The 22,572-nt window shown below is 43.1% G+C and overlaps 1 protein-coding gene across 1 annotated transcript in view; it reads right to left on the bottom strand.

The window, feature by feature from the left end:
- Positions 1-863: 863 nt before the first annotated feature.
- Positions 864-22,572, bottom strand: part of LOC146813295 (C-type lectin domain family 2 member L-like) — a 62,023-nt gene continuing 40,314 nt past the window's right edge. Inside the window, exon 5 of the mRNA XM_085620140.1 lies at positions 864-1,938. Coding sequence (XP_085476266.1) covers positions 1,806-1,938 — 133 coding nt within the window. The 3' untranslated portion in view covers positions 864-1,805. The remainder of the gene's footprint in view (positions 1,939-22,572) is intronic.

The following is a 22,572-nucleotide window of genomic DNA, read 5'->3' as shown; positions in this document are numbered from 1 at the left end:
ACATTATGCATGAAGAAACAGAAATGCTGTAGAGTATAACAAATGTGACAAGTGTTAGCATTATGAACATAAAAGTAAACAATTATGCAACTATTCTCAACTTTCACTGAATTGGCAAAATAGAATCAGCCTTGGTGTGTTGCCGTTGTTTACAACCATTGAACATGGCCTTTGATAATAGATGGTTTCTACTCAACCAGTGTTTAAATTAAATACGATAGCGCCTCACAATAGTATTTTTTGCACTCCTTCAGGCATTTATAGCGTCAATGGTCTGGTTTACCTTGAGGTGGCTGCTGGAGCAATACCAGGTTTTTTTGTTGCTTATCTGATGCCTGGCAGCAGCCTTTTGGGACCATCGAGTATTGGGATAGTGTGTCACGTGAACAGGGATTGGCTTAAGTTTCCATGGTTGATCTATCTACCGACATGGTCTTTAGGGATATGTGGCACTTGTCGACTCATTGCACATTCTGACTGATTCCTTTTATTTGCTGGATGTGGTTTCACCCTGCTTACCATGGTTTCCACCATTGATTTCGGTCTTTTTAAATCTATCCTTTCATGTGATCAATACTAGTGTACAACGTTATGTATTGTTGTAAAGCATGTCAACAAAAGCAATGTAGAAACCTCATCCAATAAACCAAAAACATCTTTCTAGTAGGAGCAGTTTCAAATCCGGTATTTGTATTCACTGCCTTAAGCGGAAGAGATCATTGAATCAGTGCTTGGACTTTAAATGACCAACCCTGCTTAGAAATATATTGATACTTGGAATGGCTGCAACTGAAGCACCTGCACTACACATAAAAGGCTAGTGGAGGATAGCAGAGTGGAAAAATCACAAACAAGAAAAAAGATAATATTCATGGAAGTATCATGTTTATTTCACGATAGTGCACATACTATAGGAAGAGTGTCATAGTTAAGCACTGCCAAGAACATGAGGACCCTGGGTAACATTCAAGGATAAGGCATGCAGGTAGATTCACGCTCACATTTTTGCAGTATATTTTTTTATTGTAGTGCAAGACGTTGAACTGTGGACATGAGCAGCGAAGCCATGTCTGAGCCTCTCAAGCATTCACATAAAATGTTTACTCAGCCAAAGTGATGGGACAAGCTTCCAAAGCAAAGGAGTGAATACAGACAAGGAAGAACCACTTCTATGCCAATGTAAGCAAGGGACCCACAAAGTGCAATGCCAGGAAGAATGTAACCAAGAGGACAATAAAAAAGTAATTTAACCTTCCAGCATGATGGCGTCGAGCCATAAACTCCCCAGTGGAGAAGGCACATAACATTTTAGAGTGCCAATGAGACAACGTAGACTCACAGCAAGAACTGACAAGGGAAAGATCTGCAGGTAATGTGAAGATGTCACTCAGATGCATCATGACAGACTTGCAGCTAACCCACTAGACATATAAGAAAACAAAGATTTAGTGCATAGCGAAAGCTAGTCAAGAGCCTACAATCCCTGGGGTGGACAAATTAGATTCGATCACCTGGAGTAGATCTTACAAAGTAATGTCAACTGGAAAACTGCAGGATGAAGACACTGCTATAAAGGGATGCATTGACTTACATCAGTTTGTACTTGAAAGGTCGTGCAAGGAGGGCTTGGGTGAATAATTGTGTCACCAGCATGCTAAATTGATTCCTTTCCTGCTATAAGACCATCTTTACCCGCACATATAATTCTGCCATGTTAGCGTTCTTTTCCCTCCGCTATCGATACCCTGAAGGTATACAGGCTTCCATCATTAAATGCAAAACAGATCGAGGTTTCAGCAATTTCATCAACGCTCAAAATTGCTTCCAAGGTGAGAGCGTCCCATGGTACACACAAAGCTTCGAGATGAACCACACTCGGACAGGTAGATAGTGCTGGCGTTTACGTAGGCACAGTCCCCAGAGTCCTGCAGGGTAAATCTGAAGGAAGAAGAAACAAGGGCATCATGAATGGAGGAATAACAGAATTGGATACAGCCACTAAAGCGAAGGATGAAGAGCATTGGAACAACACAAACCAAGTGACAACACCATTGACCACATACATGCTTTACCCATTTCAATCCACAATGTGTAGGAGAAAACATAGCAACATGCCATTAGGAAAATTGTATCTCCATCAATCTTATAAACAATATATAGAACTTATTTTAAATTCTTTAGTTGAATATTTTACTAGTTTGTAACTAAGAAGGTTGTGTAGCAATAAGCAATACCGCTATGCTGGTCTTACGTAAAACCTTGCCACCTTTAGACTAGTAATACCGTAATAGTAGAGGGAGAAGAGAGGGAAATGCATTTGGGGTTCCTGTGAAATTCTTTCAGGACACCATAAGATTAAGTTTGCAGATTTATAGAGTGTGGCTTATCACTCATGAGGATATCCAGGCGCTGTCTATGGGCACGGGAAGATTAAGTGATTTGTCCAGAATCACAGAATGTTGTGCCGACAAAGAGACTTAAACCCGGGTCCCCAGCTCCCGAGTCAGCAGCTCTGGCCGCTGCGCCACAACGTCTCCCTCCACCAAGATCCAGCATCATTCACTAGATCTGCCCATCAGAAATTCAGACCCAGGAGGAGATAGGGATAGATCCCCCGGACAAATTAAAAGCAACAGTTTTTTTTTTATATATAGTTGCTACATGTATGTAGCAATTCATACCACTGATGAGGTTCTGAAGGACACTTGCAGATAGGCAGCAGGCTGCTTAATGGCAGCGCTATGGAAGAGAAAGTGTCGCTTAAGTCGAATGTATGGCTAGTTTTTGATGTTATGGTTGAGAACCAGTGGTGGGCTCAAATTGTGTTTTAAATAAGCGCCTATGCAGGAATTTGTACTGAAAAGAGTAAGAAGCTTAGCATTGTGTGCGCGATTACAGCTACGCCTATGCATTGTGTACGAGAAAAGTGAGATAAGATGCACTCATGGAGACACGTGGATACTTATCAACTATGGGATGGTTTGTATCCTACAGTTTAATCTATACTATAGGTAGATGGCGTTCCCTTGGGAAGCACATTCTTGATTCAAATGTATGCATGTGCTGACTCCACTCAGGACCCACAGAGGAGCAACCCACAGGAATTGGCATAACAGACCCAGTCACAGGTTATGTTGGAGGAGACCAGGCTGAAGTGGCAAAGGATCAGGAGTGTGCCCAGGAGGGGCAGGGAACAATTCATGTGAATGGGCATTATATCCATTTCTGTGGTACATGGTCTGAAGTGTGTACACACGTGAGGTAGAGTAGAAAGCCAAGACAATGGGCAAAATGAAAGTAGCCATGGTGCATGTTCTGAATGGTCAAGGAGCAGCAGTGATTGCGCATTATATATTATATGTTCTGAGAACTACACCCAGAAGTAACAAGGGATGAACTCAAAGTAATGATCAATATATAGACGCATAGAGGCAACCTACAGAAATGAGCACTGTCCAACCGGCCATAGTATGTAGTCGGTGATGTATACCCCAGTGATCAAGGAGCAACCCATAGAAAAGGAATTATACAGCCCCCATACTACATGGGCAATGAGGTTTATGGTAAAGTGGCAGAAAAGCAACCCATAGGGATGGGCATTGTATGTTGTCTATGGCGTCCAGGCATGAGTAACCAGGAACCTTAAATCACACAGAGTAACCTGCCTGATATAATACATTAGCAAAATATCTTGCTGTAATTATATTAAAAAAATACTTCAATCATAAAGCAAAGTCTTGTTTAGTTCCAAAATCTTCAATGTTTAATATAAATAATTATCAAATAGGAAAAAGAAATATAAACACTATGTCTGACAAAATACAACCTACATTTTCATAAATACAGCAAATTAACATTTTTGCTCTGAGAACCTCCAAGAGGTTCACCCCCTCTACAACCACTCATACACATAGTCAAAACTGCATACATATCCTTCACGCCACATACATCCTTCCCCCACCAGCATACTTCAGATATCAATAAAAACACAATACAAGAAAACAATAACAATTAAAGTATAACGAGGACAAGAGTAGAGCTGCCTCCACTTAAAGCTTTGGGAATACTTTTCAAAATGAGTACATCTTAAATAGCATTAGTGTGTGTCCTAAATCCTTACTACATAATTACATTCTTGTAGAATCATATGGGTAAAGTATTCTAATCAACACATTCGAATGGGATTACATCGAGCGAGTATTCTGGTCCTGGCGTTACAGTTCTTAGTATGCTCCGAAGTACGTTTCGGTGAACACCACAATCCTAGTCGTGTCTTCCGTGGGGCGCAAATATATTAGAGACCAAAACTGGGGGAAAAAACTAGGAAACCTACAAAGCAAGCTTTACAAGTCGCTCAAACAAACAAGCATTGGTAAATGCATTAGGTTCCACCTATGTGATTAATAAGCTGTTGTTTGTTGTGAATTGGAGCTTGCTTAGTAGCACAATAGAAGTTACAGAAAGTCTGTTAAAGTGTTATGACTTGTTCATGTACAAAAAGGCAATATATTATGCTGTTACTACTGGTATAGTGCGAGTAAGAAATAGCAACATTTTGAAAAAGGAAATGAAAGTTGGAAATAGTAGAATTCATTGATGAAATAGCAATATTATGTGTTTAGAGGAGTTCTGGCGACTTCTAGGCCCAGTGCTACTGCACCTGCTGCACCAGTCAAATCATGACCCTGTTCTCTGCAAGGTAACTGCACTTGCGACTGCCTGTTTAGTTTTACATTTTAGCAATAATCTGGGTTTAGTGGGGTCCCTGGAGCTTTTCGCCTCAGTGCCACTATTCCCTGAGGCACCATTCAAATCTAGTCCCTTTTAACTGCAATTGTGGCTGCCTTTTTAATAGTCAAATATAGCAAAATTATGTGTTTAGAGGAGTTCTGACAACTGTTGGGCACGGTGCTACTGCACCATTCAAATCATGACCCAGTTGTCTGCAAGGTAAGCGCATTTGTGGCTGCATGTTTAGTAGTAAAATATAGCATAGCTATTGTATATTAACTTTAGTTTCAACGTGCAATGCTTATTACAAAATGTAGAATTTGATCATAATGACCAAATAGATTACATTGGAAAAAAATCAATCCGATAATGCCTACAAAGTGCAAACAAAGGTACTGAGGCAGGAATAGGAAATGCCACACAAGTCGTAAGGCTAAAGCATCTGCTTTACACAACTAAGTAATAAAAAGCAAGCATTCCAGCATACTATTAGAAGTGGTCTACCTTTTCCGTGGGAAGAGATCTTATCTTGAAAGTGAATGGGGCTTAAACAGTGTGAACAGCTTTAGTAGAAGCATTGTAAATGCGTGCAGCCCGCAGAAGTTAACAAACAAAAATAAATTCTACACAAAAGCAAATGGGGACTTAAGATATATTAAGTACAAGAGATTTCACAAGCAAAGCGCAAGCAAAACTTAAAAAAGGAGTGTGGAGTCACTATCTAACACTCTAACAACCTCACAAGCAACCTATCAACATTTAACACATGTCCCTTCTTTGAACACCCTACAGCTAAATGAAAAATAGACAGCCTCCTTGTCATCACTGCAATCATATTCAACTACCCAAACACAGTAAAACACTGCTAACTCATTTCCAGGAACGCAGCAGAACTCCAAAACTGCAGCAACAATATCCTTAGCCATGGAGATTTCAACAACCACAAAGATGCAAACACACCCTTAACATATGTCAGAATATTCTTACCAGCCCCCCTCCACCCCCAACACAGTCTCCGCCCCTCCCAAGTCTTTCAAATAAAATCCCAATATTTACACAACGGCTAGAAAGAACAAAAATCGTGGTAAGTAAAGCTTTCACCTTACAAAACAATAGCCTCACCTATATTAAATCCCTAAAGTTACACTATGACAATACTAGACCAAAATATCATATACCTTGGACACCCTTGCAGCTTTTGAATAAAACTTGTTTAAATACATAAATTTGTTTCTAGCTCAAATGGTTCAAAAGTTACTAAAAATGCGACAACACGCGTCACCTTGCTGTTACAAATTGGTACTAGTGTAATGCAACCAAGGCCCAGAAAGAGTTACGAAGTTTTAAAATGATAAAATAATGAAGTAATACTATTACAAATTCTGCTGCATACTTTGCCTTTTCTTGCAGAATAATTTACTTGACCCTGCCACATAATTTGGCCCTCTCCTGCTACATAATTCCAGTGGCCCTCAATGTAAGTTACTGAAAGTCTGTTAAAGTGTTATGACTTGGAAGTACTAGCCAAAAGTGTGTACTAATCACCGACGAATACATAACAGACAATAACAAGCATTGGCATAGTCAATAGGTCTCGCTTTTGGGACCTTCTAAGTATTTAGTTATACAGCACAATATCCTTGGTGCAAAAACATCAACTGTTGCCTGGCTAAACACTTATAAGGTCCCAAAAGCGAGACCTATTGGCTATGCCAATGCTTGTTTTAGATTAATCGTCGGTGACAATAAAAGCGATTGCAGCCTGCAATATGCCCATCACTAAATACATTTTACAGTTTTGTGGAATACAGGTTGGATTCTTTTATTGGCATATATGATCTTTTTGTAGGGCTCTATCAGAAGAATAGTGTGTTTCGATGGTGTCCACTGTTTTGCACCTGTTCAAAAATATATGAAATAAGGCAAAGGGGAGATGTTAGTATCCCTTTGTATGATCTATGTTTTCCGTTTTGGAGCGACTGGTGAGGAGGTGCACAATGCGCCTTAAGGTTGCCTTCTCACTGGAGCCTGACGCGGTATGTAGATAGTTTACATGCAAGAACTATTTGCTGCATAGGCGCTGGAGCAATATTCAAAGTCATGACGTCGCCGGGGGTGTCCATTGCATCCTTAAGGCGCGCTCGTTTGTTTGATGAGAAAAGAGAACAACTAAAACGTCAATTTTTCGCTAGTCAGCAGAACATGCCTGCTGACGTTTCTATGCATGACAAAGTACACTACAGAAACAGTGCTTCTAAAATGCATCAAGAACTAGGAAATGACGTTTCTAGTGATGTTTGTGATGCAGGGCAATGTTTCTGTTGCAACGGGGAAAAAAACATGAACACGACAGCCCCGACATGCAGGCAGCGAGGCTTGCAAGGTCAGAGCGGCGTGTCTCTGGTGCAGCTCTCTGCCGTAGCAATCAGAAAGCCTCCTTCTTCCTGGAGGAAGGGGGCTAAGCATTTCAGCAGCATGAATAATGTATAGCTACTTGAAGAAAACAGATGTTTGGCTTTTTGCAGATCTTAGAAACTGCTCCATCATCAAAAATATCCCCGCGATAACCTCATTATTGAGTCTGGCTGCTCGTAACATTGTTGTTGATCGAGAGTGAGATTTGAAGAGGAGGGAATATAAAAACAAAAAGGAGAGAGACAGTAGGGTTACGTTCAAGTTAAAAGAGAAACAGATTTCACTGGGCATGTATTGGAGGACAACCATCCTTTGGAGTGGACTTAAAATGTATGTTAGATTAACCCCTTCAGAAAACGTAGAGTTAACTCTACCTCAGAATTCGCTTATCAGCATAACATTAGAAAAATGCTCTCTGGTGTCAGAAAAAGGCTAAAGGAGATGTATTTCAAGTCACACGAAGGGTTGAATGTCTGGCTCGCACTCTCGACCAGCAGGTTTCATGATTCTTAATTAAAGACTGACAGTGAAGGGAGACACACTCAACCCCGATGACTCGCTTTCAAAAGCTGCTCACTAGAACAAGCAGGAAGTGGGATAAGGGAGGGGGTGGCAAATGGTGTGCACTTTCGCAGCCGCTTTGATGTTCACAGTGGCCGCGCGGCTCACTGAGAACATCAAAGCGCCCGCGAAATGTACACGCAGGCTGCCAAATGGTGCGCGTGCCTGGCGCACATGCACTGTAGTTGGGGGCCTGAAAAGCACTTGTTTGCACTTCCAAATCCCCGTTTTCAATAGCTCTCGCCAGAGCAACACTAAAGCGCAGGCTCAGGCGAGACCTAAAAATGCTAAGTGGTAAGAGAGCTCACAGGGCAAAAAGACCGCTCACGGGGCAAAGGGATAAAGTACCTTAAAAGGCTGTAGAGGAATGAATGAAAGCATGCATAAAGGAACAGAAGAATTACAGAGTGGGGCGTGCTAACACAGCCTGGAGGAATGGATGTAAGGAGTGAGAATCTGAAAGCACAAATGGGGCAGGGGCAATAATCTAGAAGACACTGTTCGAAAGATGAATGAATAACTCAAAATCAGGATCGCTGGTGTCCACGTTATAGGACAGAGTCTTTGAGGCAATTAAGAAAACCCATCAGCAACATTTTGGAAAGAGGGCTACTTTACAGGGGTTTCTGTTTTATCCGCTGCAGGCTGGTTATTAAATTTACTGGCATGGTGAGCTGGGAAGCGGAGGTCCATACCGAAAAGAAGCATATACTGCTTTAATAGTTGAAGGAGAGTAAAGTGGTGCTGGGAGGAAGTGTCAGCATTTCATAGTGATTCACGAGTCTTCAACTCTATTCCTACCAGTCCTGCAATTTCCAAAAGCTGTGATTAACAGTAAGTGCTATCACTGAGTCCCAGGACCCTTACCTCACTGGATGCATTTGTTCAACTGTAGAAAGGCAGCCGCGGCCTGGTGTTGCTGCTACTACTGAAGGTTGGCAGGTGAGCTCTGGTCCTGCAGAACTGGGGGTTAACAAAAGTAGCCTACACTGCTCAGTGGAGTCACTTGCATGGAGCTAAGAGGCAAGGTCCATCTAGACGTTTAAAAAATACGGCGAAGCTCGTGCAGCCAGCTGGGTTATTAAGCTGGCAGACTCTGCCACTCATGCAGTCATTTCACAGATGAGAATGGCAGATGGCTCGCTCAATTTTTCATCGGGGAGCCCAAAAATTGCACATAAAAACACCTCTCTCAAACAAAGTGCACGCGGCTATCGAGAGGGAGGGGTGCTGCGTGAACTCATGTAGGAAGGGGTGCAATTGAGAGGGGACGGTGGCAGAAAAAATAACCCTCTCGGACATGCGCACAATGCACACATAAGTGCTGCAAATGTGTAAAAAGGGAGCACTCGAGTGTGCCCCGCTTCAACCCCGGGAGGACTGATGAGGGCGTGTTGCCCCGTGGGGGACTGGTGCGTGCCGTGAAATGCGTACAGGGGTCGGACAAAACCAAAAACATGCTGTCAGAAAGCAGGCTTTAAATGCGAGCAGTCATCGGATGAAGCAAAAAAATGCTGCCAGGAAGCAAGCTTTAAACAAGTGCAGCCAGGGAAAGATAACAAAATGTTAACAGTAAACGCTGTGCAGCCTCAACCAAAAGAAAAAGTTCCACTCATCAAAGCAGATGGGAATGAGTACTTGGGTGATGAGAAACTGACAAGAGAGAAGCGGAAGGGAAAACAAGCTACAATCAATATAAACTGAGAAAAAGTAAAGTGGCAAGCACAAGGACCAATAAGAAGTGAAGGCGGGATTGAAGTCCCTTTTAATATATATTAAATACAATACATTTCACAAGCACAGCACAAGCACCGTGCAGGCGAAACCTAAAAAGAAAACAACACAAGGAAAGAAAGCTTACAACAAAGAATGCAATAACAGGAAAAAAATTCAAGTACTTTATGAAACTTACAAAGACCTCATTATACAAAGCATTTGCACCTGCATTACACGATCGCAAGAGATACGAGAGAAAATCAGTAACTACTTTTAACAAAAAAAATTACAAACACCAAGAGGAATATTGCTAATAACTCCAAAGCCATCCGAATTGTATCCTCCTGTACTACCTCGCACAGCTCAGGGTGTGAAACCATTTCTCTACTTCTACCACCTTCCATCAAGCAAGGATCTCTTTCAAACAGCCAATAAACATCCGAGTCACTTCCTGCCCCAGGGAAAATAGCTCAACGTCTTGGAGGCCTATGCTGTTGAGCGTGTGGTGCAAAGTACAGGTGTCAATCAATTATTAAAGTGGCTGCTACCACAAGTCTGCTCCCAATTGGATATATCCCAACTGACCCTCCTCATTCAAGCCATCGTGCTTTCCAGACTTTTCTACTGCTAGACCATCTTTTTCAATGCTCCAGTCAACATGGTCCAAAAAGGCAAATGGTTCAGACGAGAGCTAATAAAATATCACACGCCTAAAAAAAACATGACCACATTTCTGTTCACTGAAAAAGAAAACTCAATGGCTTTGTATGAAACAACAAACGATACAAAAGATGCTCCGGTTCATCATGAAGTTCCCTTCCCTGATACTCTCCCTCGAGACTTAGGGCCGGATCTAGATCTTGGCAGTCGGGTTTACTCCGTCCCAAAGGTGACAGATAGCCCTTCTGTCGAATACAAATACAATTATGCCCTTTGGGAGTTATATTTCAGCAGACAGGTCATCCGTCACCATTGTGATGGAGTAACCCATCTGCAAAGACCTAAATCAGGCCCTTACTGATGGTCTCAAAGCGTGGAAGAAAAGGATTAGGTTTCTTCATCTTTTGGGCTGTTGAACAACTAATGGATTAGGACATATAGCATAGAGGTGTTTATGCCCATTTTGCCAGAATTTATCAGATAAGTTTGATCTCTCAACTTCATCACTGTCCTAATTTGGGCCATCAATTGTGGTGAAACTGAGCCAGCTCTCAAATTAACAAAAACGATGGAGCAGAGGTTCAATCCTAGCACTATTTCCATGCTTTATTTGGGAAGGAAGTGACTGCATGAAAGCTCTGCAATAGTTAGTCCTTCCCAGCGGCGGCTGGTTGAGTTTGAGAGTGGTTGGCTGGAGTTGGAGAGGGGGTTTACGTTAGGGGGCATGGCATTCTTCAGGAGGCCAGTCGCGATCCCCCATGCAAATCTTTTGTTAACTTGTTTATTTGTGGAGTAAAATTGTACAATTTCCAGGACAATTTTTTAAGACAAAAAGAATAAAAGGCAATAGCTGCTTTTACCTCAGTTCTTTGCAGCTTAATGAAAGCCATTCATTTGTCAGATGATTGTACTGCTGCATTATAAAGCCAAAGGGAATCAGTGAGGGATTGAGCACCACAATGGCGGTGATGAACAGAAGCAGAAAAACCTCTGTTGAAGTAAAAGCCTTTTGAGACAACGTTTTATTAGGTGGCTGTTCAAAAAGCCAGGTACTATCCTGCTGAGATGGCATGGCATGTGCACAAGAAAATCACCAGTCATGCTCGGCACTGTGTGCAGCACAGGTAGAAGCTTCAGAGGATGTGTACATTATGTTCATGATTAATGAAAGGGAGACATCAAAGGAACCAGTTATTTGCTCAAAAAGAGGAAACTCTGCTAAGCTCGTCCATCAAGAGTGCGTCCTTCAGGGGTTCACATCTAGTTGTATAACCCCAGGTCAGCTGTGAAGTAATAGCTGAACGTGGCCTATGGAAAATGAACAGTAAACGTGTTTTGAATAAAGTTGCCTCCCACCAGTGAGACCTAGACCGCCAAATAATGTGCAGATTGTGTCTTATGATTGCAGTATAAGAGCTGGGGTGGGGATGGCAAACGCATGAAATATGTTACTCTGAAGGGCACTGCACAGCAAAAAGAAAGCAATCCACATCTCAGCCACAGCTTCAGAATCCAAATAAGTGAAAGCCCCGCGATAGCCTCTCGTACAGCCTATACTAGCAAAGGGTGCATCTCTGGGACAGCTTTATAGATAGCGTATACCACCCTCAGCCTTCTGGCAGCCCCAAACTCAGCCTATACACACAGCTCTAACTTTTCAACCCCTGGTAGAGTCATAGCAATGAGCATGTGCAGGGGAGGCTGCAGTGCTTAATTTGTAAAAAACAGAGTGCCAGGGCTCTCATCAGGAGGCCACTGAAGCTTGCACCACACATTGCCCCAGCCGTGCTGCCAATGGTAGTGATAACACAACTACTAACCATCACACTCCTACAGGTGTGACAATTCAGACTATTCCAGGCCACCAAGCTATAGGAATGGCTTGGGCGGCAGGTAATAGTCATTTGTGATGCATATTGAATTAATAACTTTAGTTGTGGTCACCTCAAAATTAGCCCGTCGGCGCCACCTTGTGGCAGACTGTCGCAAGTGCCAGTTTTGACAACTGAGTGCCGGTGGTGAGCACCGGAAACCACTGGCACAACTTAAGCACTGGGAGGCTGTTTATAGTATTAATGAACACACACATACAAAAATCTGTTCTTTCTGAGTGGTCAGTTATTTAATCTGTTGAAATGGTGTCCTGCACGAGTGCACTGTGCTCTGACGAGTGTTTTTTTTAATGCTAAACAGCCTTGCTATCAAAGTGCTAGAAAGCATATCTTGCCCAGGAAACAGAATTTACAACGAGATTTTTACCATGTGGTGCCTTTACCACGCATTATTTTGCATGCATGTTTTTCCCAAGTGTGTGTTGTTTCACAACGCATGCCATTAGCACGCATTTAAGGTATCTGGGGAGTGTGGGGGGGGGGGGGGCACCTCCCACAAATACATTGTTTTTATATATATATGAACAATGTGTGGTAATGGTATACATTGTAAAAGCATATCTGTTGTAAAAAAAATGTGGGGTAAAAAAATGCATGGTTAAGGCACGCAATGTATTTCCCCGCGTTGTTCCATCATACGACCATCTTGCCCACCAGCTCAGGGATGCTTACCTCTGAATAAATTATAGCTATCAGATTTCAAAGGGCTTCTGGCATGACAGAAAGCTTTTTTCTGCAGTAGTGTGTTGCATTTTAAAAGAAGCAGCAGTCATGCAATCATGCCCACTCAGACACAAGTTGTTGGTTTAGGAAAGGGCTTCTGCTGGAAAATGCAGCCACCAGATCCGTAAAATAAACAAAGCGCTTATCTGAATCCCCACCTTGTGATTCCAACAGGGAAAGAGCGGCGCTGTAAAAAGAGGGGGCGGCTGCAGTTTCAGGAAGTCAGATCCCACAGATTACTGAAGCTCCAACCCAAAGACCTTTGAACATTGAGAGCAAACGGCTTTCATGGACAGCAAGAGCTAACAGAATAAGCAAAGGCGACAGTGCTGTTTGTTAAAAGCACCAAGAAACAACGCACATCTTTATGTTTTCACCAGGTCACCGGTGTGATGATGCAGACACAAAACGCGGTATTTCAGAATACAATAAATGTAAACTTCACTCAATGTCACTGTCAGAAATCTTAATTAGGCCAGTAAATCACCAGGGCACAGAAGGAAATCTGGAACACTAAAGTATTACAGAACCCAGAAATGACCTGTCCCCGTGATAATTATATTGGGGCATGAGAATGAGTGCCTGCGTTAGCATACTGAGCACTGCAGACGCCTCTCCTTGTCAAATGAGGCCACACTTTTGAACTGCCACCAGCGACTGTAAGGAAAACCTATCTATTGCTCTCTCTAATGGAAGAAAGAGCGGGTGTCATTAATTTTAAAGTGCCTCGAGTGGAGGTGGAGCAACAGCAAAGTCACTAACAGGCCAGGCCCAAACGAGTTGCTTACTTGCTTCCCCAGCTGCTAAGACTTTTGGGTCAAGCCTAGGCAGCGCACATGCGCTGTCTGAAGACCTGTTTTTATCTCCTCTATCGGTTTTTGGTATGCCCATGAATTGCCATTTGTCTGTTTTTGTGCCATTTAGAAATACGAGGTATTTATTGGTGCATTTGGTTTGATTCTCCCGCCTTTGCGTGCTTGGTTAAAGCCCAGACGATTTCACTCATTGTTTGCTTGCGTTGGCCATCCCAATACATCCGCGGTTCCTCCTGGTTATCCTGGCATGCCTTTTTATTTTGTAGGCTATAAGCATCATTTTAGGCTTTCGGGCCGTTTTACGGAGCAATGCTCTGTTTGGCACCTGCAAAGTGGCAATTCTGTCCGGTAGCTGTTGAGCAATGCCAATAGCTTTAACTGGAAAAAAATGCGAGACCTATTGCATTTCTAATGCTTGTTTACATACCTGCTGGTTGAGGCTGCAGGGTACGGCCTGGACTGGGGGAAAGCTTCAAGCTAGGCGTCTGCTATAGCCTCTGGGCTGCACACGCCATTTGCAGGGTGCAGCTTCTCTCCAAGCCACAAGTCTGACTGGAGCGGGAAATGGCGTCGTGCATAACTGCAGCGTGGGAAGCCTGCACAGATTGTCTTTTAACGTTAAACTGAGCAGACTCGATTTCTCGATTTACCTCAATCTTTCCTGACTCATCACAGGGTGGGAACCAACGATGAGTTGAGGTGACCATTCCTACCACTCCCTGATTGGCGTTAAGCCCCAGTACTACATGGCTTCGGTCTATTCCGCCAAGGACTAATTTTACCCCCACGTCAGCAGGGTTGGGGACTGGCCCACAAGGCTATGTCTTTGCTGAGCTGATGACCTCACAGGCTTTAGAGCTGTTAGTGAGATCGTAAGCCCGACAAATACTTTATACTCTGAGTCCTTCCAGGGGTAACAGTTTTAAGACAACAAAGCAACAAGTACGGTGAGTGGCAGTGTGCAGCAGCCCCTCAGCCAACCAGCAAGAAGCGTTTGCAAGTGCTTTATTTAAAAAAAAAAAGAAAACAGACTTAGCATGAACTATTTGCTTCCATGTTGACCAGCCTGGCTGGCGAAAATAAAAGAAGCATAGCCCCGACGCCCGCGAGCAGCCGCTGCTGCTCCTGCCTCAGTCCCAGTCCTCTAGAAACATTATTTGCATACTGTGTCCCATCTGGTCCTACTGTTCCATACATCTAGAATAAAAGATTTTCTCAATGGACAGCTTATCAGAGGTCCCAAAATCTACAGTGGTGATGTGATCACAATGCAACTTTCCTAGCGTGGGTGGATATCTCTTCCTACAGGATGGATTTGAAATGCCAAACGTTTAGTAGTCAAGAGTGAACAAGTGGGATTAAATGACCCTCTACAGCAGCCTGATTTAAATGTTATCAATGTAATTGTTTACTTACACCTGTATCAAATGCCTAGCCTTATTTCTGCTTTTGAACCCCCTCAAAGTATTAATTTATTTATATGCTCATTATCATTTATGTATATTTTATAATGTGTGGTTTTCTTTACCATTTTGCTTGCATGTATTCATACTATAACATGACTCTTTAAAAAAAATGCATATTTAACAATAGTGCATATATATATTTAGAAAGTTCCACACTAGTGTATGACAAATGTGCAAGAGAATTCACACGTTTCTATTTGCACCTTACATCACCAATCATGAGTTTATTTCTCTCATAATAAGGTTGAGAAACAGTTTCTAGGATGGCGTTGGAGCCTCTAAGGGAGAGAGAAGCTTCGGGCATTCCCACATGGAGCATCCATTTCTACAGAAGTCCGAGTCAAGGTCCCATCATAGCGCTAGCTAGCTGCTTCTCGAAAGAACAGCGACATAAAGGCAGGCTGGCCTCGCCTCTGTGGTCAAGCTGGGGATTGGAAAAAGATGAGCAGATAGTGTGTTGCCAGCCGCTTCAGAGGTTCCTAATTCAGGCAAGATTTTACTGCTAATGTAGGCATTAGCTAGGACTAGAAAAGAAGGAATTCCACCACCGATTTCATTAAAAGATTGCATTACCATCTATTATACAAATATACAGCCTTTTTTATTGTGTTTTAGAAGGGCTGCCTTTATTTTACTGGTCATAACATTAATATCACTTTTTTAATATAGGGTGCACTGATCTGGGCTTTAGAATAGAGCTAACACCTTTTCAAATAAACTGGGACCTTTCCTCAGAGTTTGAATCTTTCAGGGAAGCGTGACACAATAATTCACATCTGAATAAATTATATTCCTTACTTTCTCTAGCAGGATTTATCACTACCTGTTACACATGATCTCTAGGTAAGGGATGGGAGAAGCTTGGGTCACAGCCAGCTTGTCCCTTCCAGTCAGGCTGGTGAGCTGACTCAAACCTGTACTTGCCTAAGGCCGAACTTCACTATCACTTGTGTCCGTTCGAAGTAAGATGGGGATGCCACAATGAAGGTATTCATGGAATTCACCTGTTAAACTAGTTGTCCAGATGCATCATTGCAAGATTCTTGAACATATAATTATTAATTAATGCCTCCTTGACTCTACAAGCATATTTTTTTTCAAATGAGTTTCATTGAATTTCCACCCGTTGCATCTGGAGGTACATGGAATCACGAATATAGCGCACAAGCATGTCTGGGGGTTAGTCCCACATTTACAGCAGCATATTGTCTGGGTGAGTATAGAGAAATATGGCTTCCACTGCATTTGCGCATGTGATGGCCACATTGATATTGAGATGGGAATGTAAAATGTCCGAAAGAAGATTGCAAAGATATAGAAAGGAGGAGGGGAGGGACAGTAAGAAACAGGCAGGATACCACCAGACGTTACTTGGGATGGGCGTAGTTAGACTTGGAGCTAGTGTCATGTCAGTCTATCGATTCAATGTTGAAAGAGGGCCTTGTTGTGAGGGATTTGGCCAAGTGCCAGTGTAGGTGAGGTGTTTATGGGGCTGTGGGATCACAATCATCTGGCTTCCGCCGACGTTCTGTGTTTGAGGGGGTCTTTAGGCAGAGAAATGTGTTGAGGGAATTTTTGACACTTCTGATGAGTTGTGTCCAAGCCCACCTGGTGTGTATTGATAATTGATTAAGGTTTTTCCACTCAGATAGAAGGATTTGAGGCAGATTTTGATAAAAATGTCAAGAAGCGAAATGTCATGTTGAAAGGTGTGAGAGATTAATGGGGGTTATATGCCAAGGGAGATGGAAGGGAGATCAGGTGTCCACTTATTGGTTAGTATTTTGTGAATAGATGAATTGATGTCCGTCCTGAAATATTTGACCATATGCCATTCTAGAATCGTATGTTAAAAGTTGCCTACACTGTCTTTAAATCTCCAGCATAGATCGGAGTGAGCTGAGCCTAGCTGAAGGAGTTTCACAGGAGTAAAGTGCGACATATGAGCTGTCCAGAATCTACATTGTGCCAGTGAGGGGGCATCTTGTTTTTTGCCAGGTTGGTCATGTTTCGTCCCACGTGGTATCATGGAGAGGGCCCGATCATGTGGAATAACAGTTTACATTTCTCTTGTACCCGGCAGGTGTTAATGGCCTCGAGGTTTTAGGTGTGAGCAATGAGTACATTTTAGGTGCTACATTTCTGCTACAGTTAAGTTTATATAGAGTAGATCATATGTCCGGTTCGTGATGAGATTTTAGTTTAGATATTAGGGATTTGAACTGTAAAAATGTGTAAAAGTCCAGGTCGACAAGTTTAAATTTACATTTAATGATTGAGAAGGGAAGGAGATCAGAAGGAGGGCTGAATTCTCCTCTAAGTGCCTATGCCTTTCTCTGCCCAGTCCGTTTTCCCAAAAATCCTGAGTTTGGTATTATGCCGAAGGGAAGCCAATGAGAAGCTGGATATTTCTTGATTGAATTGGTTACCTAGATTACGGATAGCATGGACTGTGCCTATAATTATTAACGCAGAGTGGTCTGTAATGATTTTCAGGTCTCGCCTAGGCAGCGTGCATGCGCAGCTCTAGGAGGGCCTTTAGCCATCGGTCTTCACTTTTCAAGCACTGCACTCGTGCTTGTGGCGGTATCCACCTTGCGGGAGCGAGCAGCGGCGCGCCACAAGCACGAGTGCAGTGCTTGAAAAGTGAAGACTGCTCTCCCAAGCACATGATCACCACTCGCGGGCTCACCTTCTGGTCCCCCTCTCTCTCACAACCTCTTCCTCGGCCGGTGCTTTCCAGTGTTTAGCACCAGCACTTACTTATCAGGGCCGGGTCTACGCGTCTGAAGCAAGCAGCATTATGAATATGAATGAAGAAGAGTGTTGCAAACTTGCATAGTACTGGTGTTGCGGCGCGGCAGTGAGAGCCTGAGCCAAGATTCAGCCAAGACGATTCATTCCAGATATTATGATGGCATTCAGGCATTGGCAGGCCCTTAGTTCAGTGTTTCCGGTGGGCGGGACACTGAGATTGGGCTGGATTTGGTTCTTTGGGGGTAGGGGCTATGTGGCAGATTGCCACGCCCCGCGTCCCAGCACACACACTCCCCGCAACGAGTGATCAGCATTAACGGCAGTGGCAGTCTGACGACGTTAAGGGCAGGCAGCAGCAGCACCACCAGGCCCAGTTTCTTTATATTAGTTAATAAAGGCACTAAGAGGCAGTGTGCCCTGGCCCAGCCCACCACATAACCGTAAGTACTACCGTCATTACGGTACGCACGCCCCCAGCCAGTGGCGTAGCTTGGGCCGCCTAATGAGTCTCTTGGTGTGTGGCATTGCACCGGCCACCAGCAGCAGCGTCAGTGTTTAAATTAAGATTTGATTTTCTTGTGCGGGCCTGGTGCACAAACATAATTGCCTTTTCTTATAATTTATTACAATTGTCGGGAGAGGCTGAGGAAAAGGCTAACATAAGTTGCAGCGCGGGTGGCCGTGGCTATGACTGCGAGGAATTGTCTCTTCGAAGTTCGCAGGGGTAGGCAGAGAGGACTGAATTCCTCGGTCTCAGATCAGATCATCAGATAAGACATCAGGTTTTGAATAATGTGTGTTATTCTTCAAAGACAATCAACATCAGTTAAATAAAAGATTTGACTTTTAACCGTATTACTATGTCAAGCGTGGGCGATTTCTATGTGAACACATACATCCCTTATTCCCATTTCTATCTAAAGAACAGCAGAAGGATTAAGGAAGCTGTGAGAGACTAAACGAACACCAGCCTGCCGGACACGGACAGATCAATTATATCATATCCACTCCAGGCAACCGAGCTAGTGTTCTGCTGTCTGCCGCTCCAGCCCGATCCCATTTCACCAACCTGGCACTGCCACAAGCAGGAGTTAGGGTCGGGCACAGAATGGCCTGCAAAAGGCGAAAACTCTCCTAGTACACCAGCAATTAAAAAGGACATTGCTCAAACTGAAGAGCTTTTTATTAGCTTTTTGCTACAACATTTTTACTTGTTGTCAGAGGCATGCATTATGCTCTCAGTCACCCAGCTACTCCGCTTTACCGCTCATCACATTTTTACGGCTATGCTGCACAGCCAATTAGTAAACACATTTTTATCCCCGATGCTAAACTAGAACTAAGGATTTTGTCAGTGCTTGGGTTAATAAAAGTACCCACAACACGGTACTACGGGCACATGGGTTGGCAACAGTATGGTAGGTTAGTTTAGAGATATGGTTGGTATGGGAGGTTGGTATGGTGGGTGTGGTAGATTAGGAGGGATTGGTTTGGTAAGTGTATGGTATTTAAAGTGCTATATGGTGTGGTATGTAAAATTAGTTATGGTATACTTATGGTATATATAAGGTATGGTCCAGAAGGGATGGTATATAAGGTTAGATCTTCCACAGAACAGAGAACTCAGACACACAACTGATTATACATGTAAACATACAGAAACATTGTGGGGCATGGAAGCCTTTACATTTAGGGGCCTATTTGTTTCAAAGTTGTTCTAAATGCTGCTAGGGAAAGTCATGAATGGATTTATTTTCAATTGCTTAAAGCAAGGAAAGGACTCCTCCTTTTTGCTTCCTAGTACAAGTGCATTCTGTTTTAATCCCAAGCCCTAAGGAGAGTACTGTAGCACCACAGGCTTATGTTTCTAGGAAAATTGAACTGTGACTCTCACAAAACATTGTGGTTAAACTATCACTAGGCCTCAGGGAAACAGAAAACCAGAAACTCTCCCACTGAATCTTCCCCCTGGCTCTCTGCATAATATATTTCATTGCTCAAAAAACATAAGTAGTCTGCCTACGCACACCTCTACAAAGTCTTAACATAATTTATTTCAAACTGGAAGGTCGCAAACAGCTTTCACTTTACCTTCTTGTTTCAGAAAATATATCTGATGTCCTCTTTTCCTATCTCATCCGATCTGTTTGTTGCATTTTAACTAGATGAATGGTTGTGTTATTGAAGGAAATGTATTTTGGTCCATAGCTTTGCTTTGGTTAAACAACTGTAATTGAATCGGATATGCTTAGAATTTTGCTTAATATCTTCTTAATATCTTCTTCGTGGTTGTGACATTTCCAAGCACTGGGCGTTTGGTTTGAATTGTGATAATAACAATAGCACTTATATGGAACACACTGTGCCCTACTCTGTCTAGGCGCTTTAGAGTCTTTTACCAGTAATAAGAAATTATGACATCATGCAACTAGGACGGTTTTAGGGTGGTCCTAAATATCAATGATTCAAGCTGCCACTAGATGTTTAAAGGCAGAGTGTTCCACTGCTTAAACACCCCCCACCCACACACTTAATAATCAAAAGTCTACTGATTCTGAACATAGCACTTCTGAGTCAAACGACCTTGGCCCTTTGGTACAAATGGGGTAGATATGTTTTCCTTCAAGTAAAAGAGCGCTAAGTGCTTAATTGATAATGTACTGCTTTGGAAAGTCCAGGCAGTTGAACTTAATGTGGCTTTCAATTTTGAGCGAACATGTCGCTCCTGTAATTGGATATGTGACCTCTCTTCCATGCAAGGGTGTAGCTAGTATTGGTGCCGCAGGTACAGTGGCACCAGGCCACAGAGCCCTGAGGGGCCCAATGAACCCTGGTAGATGCTGACTACCCCAATAACAGTCAAAGGTGGCATTTTCCTTGCTTGAAGCAGGGCCTATTGCACCCCTGCTACTCCATTGCTTCCATGCAGACAGAAAATCTAACACTGTCATTCTGTGCTGCCTCGAGTCAGTGCAACAGACCTTTGGTTAGGCTAAGCTAGAGGGAGTTCCTTGCTTGAAGCAGGGCCCATTGCACCCTTGCTACTCCATTGCTTCCATGCAGACAGAAAATCTAACACTGTCATTCTGTGCTGCCTCGAGTCAGTGCAACAGACCTTTGGTTAGGCTAAGCTAGAGGGAGTCCCTTGCTTGAAGCAGGGCCCATTGCACCCTTGCTACTCCATTGCTTCCATGCAGACAGAAAATCTAACACTGTCATTCTGTGCTGCCTCGAGTCAGTGCGACAGACCTTTGGTTAGGCTAAGCTAGAGGGAGTTCCTTGCTTGAAGCAGGGCCCATTGCACCCTTGCTACTCCATTGCTTCCATGCAGACAGAAAATCTAACACTGTCATTCTGTGCTGCCTCGAGTCAGTACAACAGACCTTTGGTTAGGCTAAGCTAGAGGGAGTTGCATCATTCCTAGCATAACAGGGTATTGCTGTGTTTCGTACATAACAGCTTAGGAAATGAAGATTTCTTTGAAAACATTCAAAATGCTCCACTGCAACATACCTAACCACCACACGCTCACCAGCTCCACCAGAATGGGCAAGGCTCCTTTGCTATGTTTGTCCTTACTGCGATGTTTGGATTTTTCACAATCTTATGTCTTCTTCAGTGATGTAACATTTAGGGCAGCTGCAGCATCAACACTGTGAAAATTGTTCCAGCTGAAAATTGTTCCAGTGCTACTGACTTGGGTTGGGTGCCTTTGTTTGACATTTTCATGCTTTCTGGCTGGGTGCCTTTGTTTGACGTTTCTGTGCTTTCTGGCTTGGGTGCCTTTGTGTGATGTTGTCATGCTTTCTGGCCTGGGTGCCTTTGTGTGACATTTCCATGCTTTCTTGACTGGGTGCTTATGTCAGGTCATCATTTACGATTTACTATGCTTAGAAAATAAATACAGCTGAATATCTAATGGGAAATGTGTTGTGCACCATTTTGGTCTTTCTTTTTACAAAATTTTCTTGAGGGGAGAATCCGCCCCCCCACCCAACACCTAATGCAGTTGTTAAGCTCGCTTACTATGCACCATATAGGGGCTGTCTAAAAAAACTTGCAAGGGCTGCTTTGGGTTCCCAGTCCGGCCCCGAGTGTCGATTAATTAATAATTTTTGTGACTGACTGTGAAACTAACTCTGCACACTGCCACCGACGTCACCCTGCTTTTGGAATAATACCTTTATGAACTCCAAACCCCTTCAGCCACTGGAAGTGACACATTCAACTGTATTGCATGATTTTATTCAGTTTATCTGATTAGCGTGTTTTCACAAAATTTTGGTATGTCACATAAGCTATGTAAAAGGTGTATCTTTGAACTCATACCCAGTATTGTCCTTTACCCAAATCAGCACAGAGAGCACTGGAATTGTCCCTTTTCAATGCATTAGTGATTCTAGTTAATTTATTCCAGAATTGTGCTTTGAATGCACTTTTCATTGAATCTTTTTCAAAATTTTCACAGGGCAGGGGAACCTCCTATCAAAACCTTACTATGAGGACGGCTCTCTTGCTGAAATTCAGATTGGGCATGGGTGTTATTACACATGACTTTTAACAGTGCCAGTTGAGGATGTGGGTGGAGTTAATAAGGTAAGTGGGTGGAGCAAGTGGAGGAAGTATGTGTGACCTCCGACAAACATTTGACCACCTGCACTTCATATTTTACAAATTAAGAACTGCCTAAATCACTCCCTCCTCCTGGCACCCGACTTATTTCTCAGTTTCCCCAACCATGCACGCCTCCGCCTCTCTCTCACCCTCTGACGTCCCTACTGCTGCAGCCTGCACGCGTCTCCCCTACCATTCAGGTATCCTCCTCTTTCAACCCTT

This window comes from Triturus cristatus, chromosome 7 (genome assembly GCF_964204655.1).
Source record: "Triturus cristatus chromosome 7, aTriCri1.1, whole genome shotgun sequence".
Classification (NCBI taxonomy): Eukaryota; Metazoa; Chordata; class Amphibia; order Caudata; family Salamandridae; genus Triturus; species Triturus cristatus.
This window is presented reverse-complemented; position numbering and strand designations above follow the sequence as displayed.